This window comes from Taurulus bubalis (genome assembly GCF_910589615.1).
Source record: "Taurulus bubalis genome assembly, chromosome: 2".
Classification (NCBI taxonomy): domain Eukaryota; kingdom Metazoa; phylum Chordata; class Actinopteri; order Perciformes; family Cottidae; genus Taurulus; species Taurulus bubalis.
This window is the reverse complement of record NC_136590.1, coordinates 42,591,549-42,602,601: the sequence shown is the minus strand read 5'-3', so window position 1 is coordinate 42,602,601 and position 11,053 is coordinate 42,591,549. Positions and strand designations below refer to the sequence as shown.

The 11,053-nt window shown below is 41.2% G+C and overlaps 1 protein-coding gene across 1 annotated transcript; it reads right to left on the bottom strand.

Annotated features, from left to right (window-relative positions):
- Positions 1–597: 597 nt before the first annotated feature.
- LOC306753511 (heterogeneous nuclear ribonucleoprotein L-like) lies at positions 598–11,053 on the bottom strand. The gene is given in 16 exon segments (XM_079237387.1): positions 598–1,850; positions 1,994–2,089; positions 2,272–2,329; positions 2,416–2,617; positions 2,717–2,838; positions 3,360–3,610; positions 3,715–3,783; positions 4,021–4,056; positions 5,981–6,042; positions 6,044–6,056; positions 8,525–8,597; positions 8,698–8,799; positions 8,931–9,011; positions 9,466–9,703; positions 10,361–10,479; positions 10,967–11,053. Coding segments are annotated over 16 exon segments (1,665 nt in total). The 5' UTR covers positions 11,051–11,053; the 3' UTR covers positions 598–1,791.

Here is an 11,053-nt window from a genome sequence, read left to right as displayed (position 1 = left end):
ATATATATATATATATATATATATATAAAAATATATATATATATGTATATATATACATATATATATGTATATATATATATATACATATACATATATATATATTTTTTTCTTTATTTCGAGTTAATTATCTGACTTAATTGATAATAATTTAGGATAGGAATATATAAGCATTTTTTGCTTCTACCTATACCTTTTCAGTAAAACACACAAACAAACAAACAATAGTTTGATTAAAATAATACACATTTATATATGCCTGTATGTATGCCTGCTTATATTTTGAGCGTCTTTATTTTAAAAGCATATTAACTATTCAAACTCAGCGTAAATGAACAACATGAATACAACAAATTTCCATGACTTTTCCAAAACTTTTGGGATTTTATTTTTTTTCAAGGGCTTTTACAGGCCTGTGAATAACCATTTTAAAATCCCATTACTTTTCCAGGTTTTCCATGACCGTATGAAACCTGCAGAACCCATCTCTGTTCTTGATACCTGTGTACGTGACGTGACTGGTTACACTGGTGGCTCTGGAGCAGGACACGTGGTGTTCTGGTGTAAATTGCTACCTGTGTTGTGATTCTCCACTAGAGACAATCTAGTTCCTGGAGTAGAATTGCCTTTTTTAGATTTTTTTTTTTTTTTTTTAAACTGTTGAAAGGTGAAAGAACGGTCCTTCTATGTTTTAACAAGTTGTTTTATATATGTGTGCAATTTATTTAGTAAACTGCATTCCATTTATTTTTGTATGGAAACACAAGTACAGGCTATATATGCAGAGCCAGCAAATAATCCAAGCCGCAACACAATAAAGTGTGGTCTACAATTAAAAAATACAAGTATACTACATACACTTTGTATATAGTTAGCTCAAGTGTAATTTGGATATTCTACTAACATGCGTCAATAATAAAAAAAAATTTAGGTGAATAAGTAAAAAGGGCAATTATTTTCATTTTTTTTTAACTGCTTTAATTCATCTAGCACTTCTGAATACAAACAGTAATACTGAAAATAATGCAGTGCAGGTCTGAGTGCATTATGCTACACACAACCTGCGTGTAGTGATGGGGCTTCAGCCCGATCCAAGCTACCTAATGCTGGTAAGTGGAAACTGAAACCACTAACTCTTGAGTTATTCCAGCCAAAGTTATATTCACAGTATTGATAACTACAAAAGGTGACGACTTGACGATGGCATTTCGACAGAGGCTAAACTGATAACCAGCTCCTTCATCTCCGCCCACCTTTAATCTTCCTCATGATAATCCTTTATTGTTCAGGTATCAACATACAGAAGGCACCCGAACTACTGCGGGACAGAGATGTCAGAAAACTACAGCCGCTTCTCTTTGGAAGAACGTGCCAGTATATATATATATTTGTACCTCCCTGTGAACGTGGAGGTTTCCCTGTCAAGAGTGAAGAAATGAATGATACAATACAAATCATCTCTGGAGGCGTGAACACTGGTTATATCAGTATTCACATCATTACTGTTCTACGTGATTAAACTAAACAAACAAACGGAGGTCCACATTGAACTATTTCAGGGGAGTGCTTTTCTTTCTTCAAACCTTGTGTTAGAAACATACAAAATAAAACTGATTGAAAAAATGATTAAAGTAAATACATCATACAAAAATCATAGTTTAAGTAACATGTTCTAAAGCAAAGCAGTCCTAGTTTTCGTCAATTTTACTGATCGAATGTTTTCCAGGAGCGTGACATTGTAGAGAACAGTATGCAAAGACACGAAACATTACAAATGGTTTGTGGGGAGTGTGTTCAGTTGGCATGGTGTGTGGTTGAGAAACACAGCTTCAGTGTGTACGGGTAAGGCCCACCTGGAAGAGGACACAAACAAACATGCGTTTTAAAGAAAGGTAAAAGACAATATAAAGGCTATAACATGTAAAGTATATGGTGCAACTACACGACCAGCATGTACAAACAATGTTGATATGTTATTGCAAAGAGGAGAACTTACTGGGGTTTTTCATCTGGAAATGGTTAATCAGAGCCAGGGCTTCCATGGCATCATTGATGGATTCCCACTCCATGAGGCCAGATGAACTCCTCTCACCTTTTGTGCCACACAACGGGTCTGATTAGGTTACTAAAATAATTAATACGCAACTGTCTTTTAAATTATTACACACATTTAACTACTACAACCCACTCTTTACTTCACTTTATAAAACATATAAAAGACAGAATCTTCTATAATATTATACTATTGTCCTGGTTGTAGCTCATAGTACTCACTCTTTCCGGTGAAAAGTTTCACACTGGTGGGGCTCTTGATTCCCAGTTCTTCGCAGGCCTGGAAGGAAAGAACAGTTTCAGTGGAAGTTTGAGGCGACGGTGTGTAAAAAATGTGCACAATGGAACCCTGGCGGCTTTGCTCACCTGGTTGAAGACCTCTGGAGCGATGTCGGGCTGCGCGTTGAAGAAGTGGAGGACGTTGCTGGGGTGCTGAATCCGGTTCTTGGACGCCTGCTCCGGGGAGGTGAAGCGGTTGTTGCGGGATCCGTGGAAATCTTTGAAGCTGCTGGTGTTGTCCTCCAACTGGTAGCACTGTCCGGGCACAATAGCCTGCTGCTTGGACACACTGCCAGGGGGAAAGGTCAAAGGTCGTTTATCCAGCTCTGCATCTTTTTATATGTTATGGTCTCTTGTTTTTTTTAATAGTCTGGACAGCTGCTCTTACCAAACGTTGAGTTTCTGTCCGAAAAGGAAGTTGTTGTTGAGGTGAGTGATGGCCCGGTCCACAGAGTAACAGTCTCCCATCTCCACCATTGCCGCTCCAGGCTTACTCTTCATAAACTTAATCTGAAGGAAGAAAAACGTTCAGCTGACTCGCACACAAAAGGGGAAAAAAACAGCGAGCATGAAACTAGTTCTGCAAACGGCGATTATTTTCATTACCAATAAGGTCGATTCCTTTATGAGGCCATGACTTAAATTTGCATGTTTTGTTTAACAGTATTAAATGGACTAGTTATTTACAAATATTTTGGCTTGGAAAAAAAATGCCGACAATTATGAATCAGTTAAAGAAATGAAAATGAAATATACGCAGGTGTTCTATTAAACTCCAACAATAACTATCAATCAAACAAATGCATGACGTATTCCACGACGTATGCAGCCATCAGTTTTTGGTGTTGACTGACTAGTAACACTTTAGTAGCACTTAATGACAGCACTTTGTAGTTTAACTTTATTGAAGAAATTGTACTTTCTTGATTCTTATTGTTTCGAGTTTGTACTCATGGTTGAATGCACTCATTGTAAGTCTCTTTGGATAAAAGCGTCAGCTAAATGTAATGTTCCCAAGGTGTTCCACTCACCCTCTCTACGTTGCCGTAGAGGCAGAAGACGTTGAAGACCTTGTCGGCGTTGACCTTAGACGGCTCGAGGCCATAAACCATAAGAACCGGGGAGTCGGCGTGAGGCCCGTACTCGGGCGGCGGCGGCCCGTAACTCGGGCCGTAGCGCTGGCTGCCACGCCCGCGCCCGCCCATCCCTGGCCCCATGCGGTGGGGAGGAGGCGGGCCGTAGCTGTCCTCATTGTAGCCGTGATAACCTCCTTGTGGGCCAGCTTCATCAGAGGGGACAAACCACAACATTTGAGGTACAGATACAGTCTTGGGAGTGTGATCCATTCTTCGAAATGTCAGACCAATGTCTTGACGGGATATTTACCATAGTCAGGTGGGTGGTCTCCCAGAAGAGCCGGCTGCCTCTGCCGTTTGTTAGGATTGGCATTGGGATCTAAAATGGTCAAATAAAAGTTGCCTATAAAACAGCTTCCTTGTCAAAGAACATCCAACAGGTACCGCAGGCTACTAAGGGACATGGTTGTGATTGACATGCAACAGAGGGGTTAATACTTAAGGTGTTAAGGTATTGCTAATCCAATACGTGACATAATGGAGATTTTTTTTTAGCAGTGATTTTGGAAAAATAGCTTTCATCTTTTATCCGCCATCCCAGTACAAACACACACACCTTGTGAATTGTTCCAATTGCCTTCACCATCAGCATCTGTGCAGGTACACATATACACATGTCAAATCCAAATAAACATTAGAGCGTATACATTTGGCAACACTGTATCAACATCCTATTACATGGAGTAGAAAGATCCCAGTAGAAGATCAGAGGGTTCAACCTGCATCAGTGCTATGAGCTAAGCATGTTTTATTGAAAACTATCAAAACTATACAGGTTCAAACAAATCAGATACGACAGACGTAGAATACCAGAAGTGAATTGACATCAATTGTTTTGACGAGGTTACATTGTGGAAGAATGAAAAAAAATGACACCCGATTTGTAGACTGGGCTTTATGTAATCAACCAAAAAGTAAGTAGGGATTTTTCCCCCATAATATTTGATGTAAAAAAAGCTCTGTTCAACCAAACCCGGTTCATAAAGGCAACTTCCTGTAGTTTAGCGGATTGACAATCTAGTCATGGCGATCCATTATGAAAACAACATTTAATGTTCTCATTTAAAATTGAGTGTTGGAATATATATATATATATATATATATATATATATATATATATATATATATATATATATATATATATACACCATATAATAATATAATCTGTCAATCAGTGAATTTCTTCTTCATAACTATAGCTTCATGATGACTACATATTTTCTCATCATGACCCAAACTTATTTATAGTTTGGTTACAGTTTGCTTATGACATCCAATTCATTTCACATCTGTTCCATTAAATAGATTTAATATCCCAAATATAACCTTAACTGTAACCAAAATATGAATCTGCGGAATAGTTCTGATGTGCATAGAGACTGCAGGTACACAGATTGTGCATTAAACGCCACAGTTTACTTCTCTTTGTCTGGTGGATTGAAAAAAACCACCAGCCCCTCAGATTAATGTTGTTGTTTTGGCTGGTGGGCGGAGCACATGTTGTAGCCACATTTTTCCGCCGACTGGTACTAATTTCCAACTCCGACTGACTCGGATGTGGAGTTCATACTAAATTGGTGGCTGCTTATAATGCACCCTGGACTGCAGATTGCTCATTGAATGTGGAGCTCAAGTCACACGTCAATAAGAAACATGGGGAGAGTTCACTTGGCGTAGTCACCAAATATTGGGACTTTAAATCGGGACAAGCACAACCTCCACAAGTTTTTTTAATTTTTTTTACATAAAGAGAACCGATAAAAACTACCTATTTTAATTGTTTAATAATGTGTCACCACCAGATGTGACAGCAACCTGAGAACAGTGCAAAACCAAATGAAAACAACCTGAACTAAAATTCCAAATCTGTGAAATAAAATCCTAATTTTATAACCAACCGTGCAGCGACTAGTGCTACGAGACAGTAACATCCAAATATAACACTCCCTCCTTGATAAAAAAGTGTTTTTCCCCAACTACTGACTGACCCACTCATTCCCTTGGATGGTTAGGCGCGTGAACCTGACATGAGGTGGTATAACGAGAAAAAAATAAAAATACATTATAGAATTTAGCAAGACAATTCAGAGCCAATTTGTCAATTCCATGACTGACATCTGTTGTTTGCTAGTGTTGCTGTGGGCCTTTACCATATTGTAGTATGATGATGGCTAAACACTTCAACAACAGTCACGTTGTTTTAGTTTCACAATCATTTTTCTACTTTTAACCATCAAGTCAGATTATGAATTCATTCTGTCAAGTACTTACAGCACCACACATGGAGCATGGGACACAGTGGGCAGGTAGGGGGCAGTCTTCAGCAAGGACGCTGCCTGCCAACCTCTTGACTCCAGCCTCAACTCATTCTCCCTCTTCAGTCTTTTCTTCCTTCTTCCCTTCCTTGTATTCCAACCACCAGAAAGAAAAGTACATCCACACATCCGTGCTGGGTTTTGACTTGCTGCCGGTTTGTTTGGACAGTTCCTATTCAAAAGGGCTCATTTCCAGCTTACCGTGCTCTGACCACAAAGCAGGACATTTGCACCGTTTGAGAATGGGCTGTCTGTCCACAGACACACTGAGCCAAACCTGCATCACACGGGAGGCGTTAAAGGCATCAACTATGGGCCAGTGCAAAAAAAGGGAAAATGAAACAACGCAGAAACAACACAAGAACAGCACAGAGAGGATGGGGAATGGGGAAGAAGATACAGGGGGAAAAACTAAAACACCAGAGTCCATAAATGTAGGAAGCTTTAGGAAAGGATTTTGGAATCTGTTCGCCTCTGTGCTTGTATGCTTGAAAGGTGTTTGATGCTCGTGTCTTCATAGGCCCCCCCGTGGATATTTCTTCTCATGTAAAAAAAATGGACGCTCACGTGATGCCTGCTTATTTGGTTTAATAGCTGTCAGCCTCTGGCAAAGTGGAAAAGGCGTCTAGCGCTTGACATAAGTCATCTGGAATATCTGCGTGACGATGTGCTGTCATGGCGGTTCAGCTGTGTGTTGCCGTGGATATTCGCCTCGTTGTGTTGTGTTCGCCCAAGGATGGTAGAGACGAGCGGTGTTAGCATCTGAGAACGGGAATGGCCTCTTTTTTGTTTGTTTACTGCCCCAGTGTGTGGTATCGTCTGTTCCCTGGTCGGGCTGAGTGTGTCTGAAAACTCCTCTGTTGCTCCCTGTGGTTGTGTTATGGCAGGTACATCCCAACGACCGACACGCCTGCCTCCCAGCCCTCATCATCAATGTGTTGTGACTCTTCGGTGGGCTCTGCGGATGAGATGTGCTGTACAGGCAGAGCGGTGGGGGTCGATGCTTATCAATCTATCAACGTCAGTCTGTGGTGGATATGCGAGGTGTCTGTTCGCGTGGCCATGGGAATGTTTCTGTTCCTTTAAAACTGAAATGGCGGCAACTGACCACCACCAAGAGATAAAATGGACTCCCATGTCAGGTGGTGGAGGTAGTGGTGATGATGGACTTGGAATAAGGAAGTACTGAGTTGAGGTTGTGTTCCGGTATTTGTTGCCCCACTGTGTCCGATGTATGCCACAGAGCAGATTTACATTAGCGGTGGCTGTGGGTGCTGTTGTGCTGTAGAGGTTGAAGTAAGCCTGTATGAGTTTGCACAGTGAGGACACAAGGAGAACCTCTGGCTCGTAAGGCAGCACAAACGATAAAAAAGATGTCAAAACACCTGTATAAGACCTGGAATGTACATGTTGTGGTCCTGGTACAAGAAAAAACAACTACATCATTTAACAGTGATTGGCCAAAAATGAAAGAAAAAAAAAAAGAACTCCTCAACACAGATACACTTAAGTAAAGTATTTGTCTGTAATCAGGTTAAAAACTACAGTATTGCGGCCCACACAGAATTTAAGGAAAATGTGAATTGCAGTATCATCTTCATCTACTTAACAGTTGGCTATCTTGTATTTTAACCTGTATTTCTGTCATTGTAGTGGCAAAGAAGAATCTATGTCATCATAAAGTGAGTGGCTGATTCATTTTCCTTCATGGAGGTTTCAGGTATGCAAGGAGGTTGGTTTTTAAACAAATTATTTTAGCATTACATCAACAGAACACATATCCAATAACAAATGCTGTAATCCATACCTTTAAAAAACAATGTTCACATGGTATTTGCCCAAAATATTGATTTGAAAGCTTAACAATGTCGATGCAGCTTGTTTCGAATATATGTTGTACAATAAAAGGTCCCATGAAATGTAGAATGTTCTTGTGTCCCAGATCTGTTGTTCAATGGTTAAATGCAAAATCATCCATCCACTAAAAATGTAAACACAGCAGCTTTTGTCTCTGCTGATCGTAATGCTACTCAACCCCACAGTTCAGTGTTTAATCCTCAACATCTCGATGTCACTGACAGTGATCATTGGGTTTATGCTCCACCTACCCTCAAACCTGAGCCTGCCCATCACTAAGTCCCACCCTCGTGCAGAAGTACCTCTTCAGTAAATCAATGCCTGAGAAATGTTCAATATTTCAGGAGTGGTTTCATGGGACCTTTAACCAGAGGTGTGCCAAATATTTTCACGAGTCAACCGAGTTGGCTAGAGCAATGCTGAATATAAGCTATGATAAAATCTCCACTATGTTTGAAGGAATAACAACAGGTGTGATAGTCTCTGTAGTGTAGAGTAAGCAGGGCTGTGAGGGTGTGTAGCTGTGACATGCTCTGTAAGGAATGTGGACCTGCGTAAGGAATGGTGCGCCTACTTATGCTACTGTGACGAGTGTGTAGGGCTTCTCACATGCATGAGCCTGTCATTAAGGTTGGCTGCCCTTGAGGTTGCTCCTCATGCCCTTACTTTGAGCCTCCTGTGTGGCGAGAAAAATGCATGAAGACTGTGAAAGGCATCGCGGGAATACTGCCTCTGACCACTGTGCTGAGTAGCGTGGTGAACGGTGGGTGAAACCATTCACCTGTGATCAAAGGCAATAACCCCGGAGGCAGAGAGCCCTAATCATCCCATACAGTGGAATGAGAGGAAGAATATAGGGGGAAGAAAGGGTCGGGGACTGCATGTTACCTTGGCCACTGAGGTTGGGGTTTGTATAGTCCCACGTGTCCTGGTCGTTCTTGAAGACATTAAGTCGTGCTGGCTGTGGATTGCATTACAAAAAAGATCAAAACAGTTTCCTCTCATTAACATCTAACATTAATTCAACAGGCACCACAGTTGAGACATGGCCATACGCTTACCTTGGCATACTCAATCTTTAGAGTGCAGCAGCCAGAATAGATGTCTGCCCCATTCAGAGAGGCTTTGGCCCTCTGAGCACTTTGGACCGAGTCAAACGTGGCAGCAATGAGTTAAGGCGAGTTCTGATTAAAATCAAAATTTATGAGGGGCCCGGGTTTAATTAAACATCAACACAGTGTACAATTATAGAGTGTCCAAATGTAAAAGGCAATAACTGAAAAGGATATTCCACCATGGCCTGAACGCCATTCTTTCTGAAGATGACGATCCTCTGCACAGGTCCACAGTTGTTACAAATGGTGTAGAGCACGTCCTGCAGAGGCATACACATAAGTTCATGTAGCACTCTTAATAAAGTAAGCACACTCATTTCCACAGCACTCGTATCACCTTTGAAAAATATGCACTTTTCTTAACTACCATATATAAAATGAAGAAAGATGCAAATGCTGCAACAACCATGCTGATGCAGAATAATAGATATGTATGCTTTAATATGCATTTACAATGATGGACTTATTGGCAGCAGTACGTCTAGTATGAGACAGTAGTTTTTCAGCACTTAGAATAAAATGATCGAATCCCTTTATTTCTTATGAAGCCAGACTCAAGCCAGACTCAACTGACATCGACATGTACTGTGTAATTTATTGAATAAATGATTCTGTCTGAATTTGTAACCACATAGTAACGTATCCAGTTCAACAGACTACTACACAAATGAGGATGTGACGCGGTCACAAGGTTATTTTGTATAATAAGGTTACCGTGGTGATGGGATAGATGGGGTTTATGACCGTGAGAAGCAGGACGTTGTTGACGCTCCGGGTGTCGTCCGAGTCCCCTGGCCGGGAGATCTTTTGGCTTGTGGAGTAATTGATGAAGGCGGGGTGACCTGCAATGTAAACCTGGTTCTCTCCTGCATATGTGACAGCGTTGGCAGAGCCACTCGTGTCCTCATACTCCACGAGGGCCTGCCGCTTCTTGGGCATCATAACGACATAACTGTGAATAAAGATGTAAAGAAGAAAATGACAGGCTAGATTACTGAACCATGTGTCATGAGTAAAAGCACAAGTCACATAAATGTGTATTGTTACATTTTCAATCTCCTTCACATCTCTCGTAAACCACTTTCCCTGTACTAGCAAAACTTGACCCACTCGTTCGCAACATGGAGGGAGACACAGCGCCAGTCAACACTGCCGACTGGCTGTTATTGTTGTTGAAAACTTCTGAGGTGGACCTATTTGTTCTATACATCTTTAATTTACATGTTTTGCAACGGCCCATTTTCAAACACGCATTTTATTTTGATCACGGCCTGTTTTAATAAAAGAAGTAATAGTAGCATATCACATTTGACCGCGTTCAGTTGATTTACAACTGAACATTTGACCCACTGGAAAATACAAACAAATATATATATTGTTTTATATTTGAAATGTGAATTCACATTTCAAATCGGCTACTCTACATGGTCGTAACAGCTTGATAGGATGACAGCAGTTCAGGACTGGGTTGTCTGTGAGTGCATTTTAAGAGGTTATTATGAATGCTGACAGATTAACTAATTCACATGAGACCTGACACATGAATACCAGTAAAGACAACACAGAGAGCACATTAGACATACACAGACTGCAGGGGATTCCTTTTTACCTGATGGCCCCAAACTCCTGCAGGGCCTCCACCAGGTCAGCCTCCATGATGCCGTCCACCAAGCCCCTGATGTGCACCACCGAGGAGGGGAGCGGTTTGTGAGGGTCATCGTAGCTCTCCTGCAAACGAACACACACAGACACACACACAACATGACGCTTGTAGGTTCATGAAATATGTCCACACCTGGTGGAAAAAGGGATGGCGCAGTTCGGCAGAGATTACTAACGTTAGTTGGGCCTGAATAGCAGACCAAGACCCTTATAAAATAACCCTTATTGCGTTGGAGATGAACATTAATAGTGAACGCTTATGGTTTACTATATATATCATATTTGTTTACAGTAAAGAAAAGGGTAATTGCGTGTCGTTTAGTAGCTAACGCTCTACACAATATGTATTATACCAGCTGTCACCGCTTTAACGTGTTTCTATCCAAACCCGATATAACGACCGCTAATGTGGCTAGCTTCTACATTTCAGTTAGCCGTTAGCTGCTAGATAAGCGCTACTTTGTCAGGCTAAAAGCGTCTCCTAGAACAACTAAACCGAGCACGTTTTAGCATAATAACACGCTTAATATGAAGGCCAGCGAGAACGCCTCACCGTTGTCATTCCTCCTTCCTCCGTTTTCTGTCTTTTCGTTGCTCTGCCGCCTTCTCCGTAGTATCGGCCCGCAGTGGCAGCCATGTT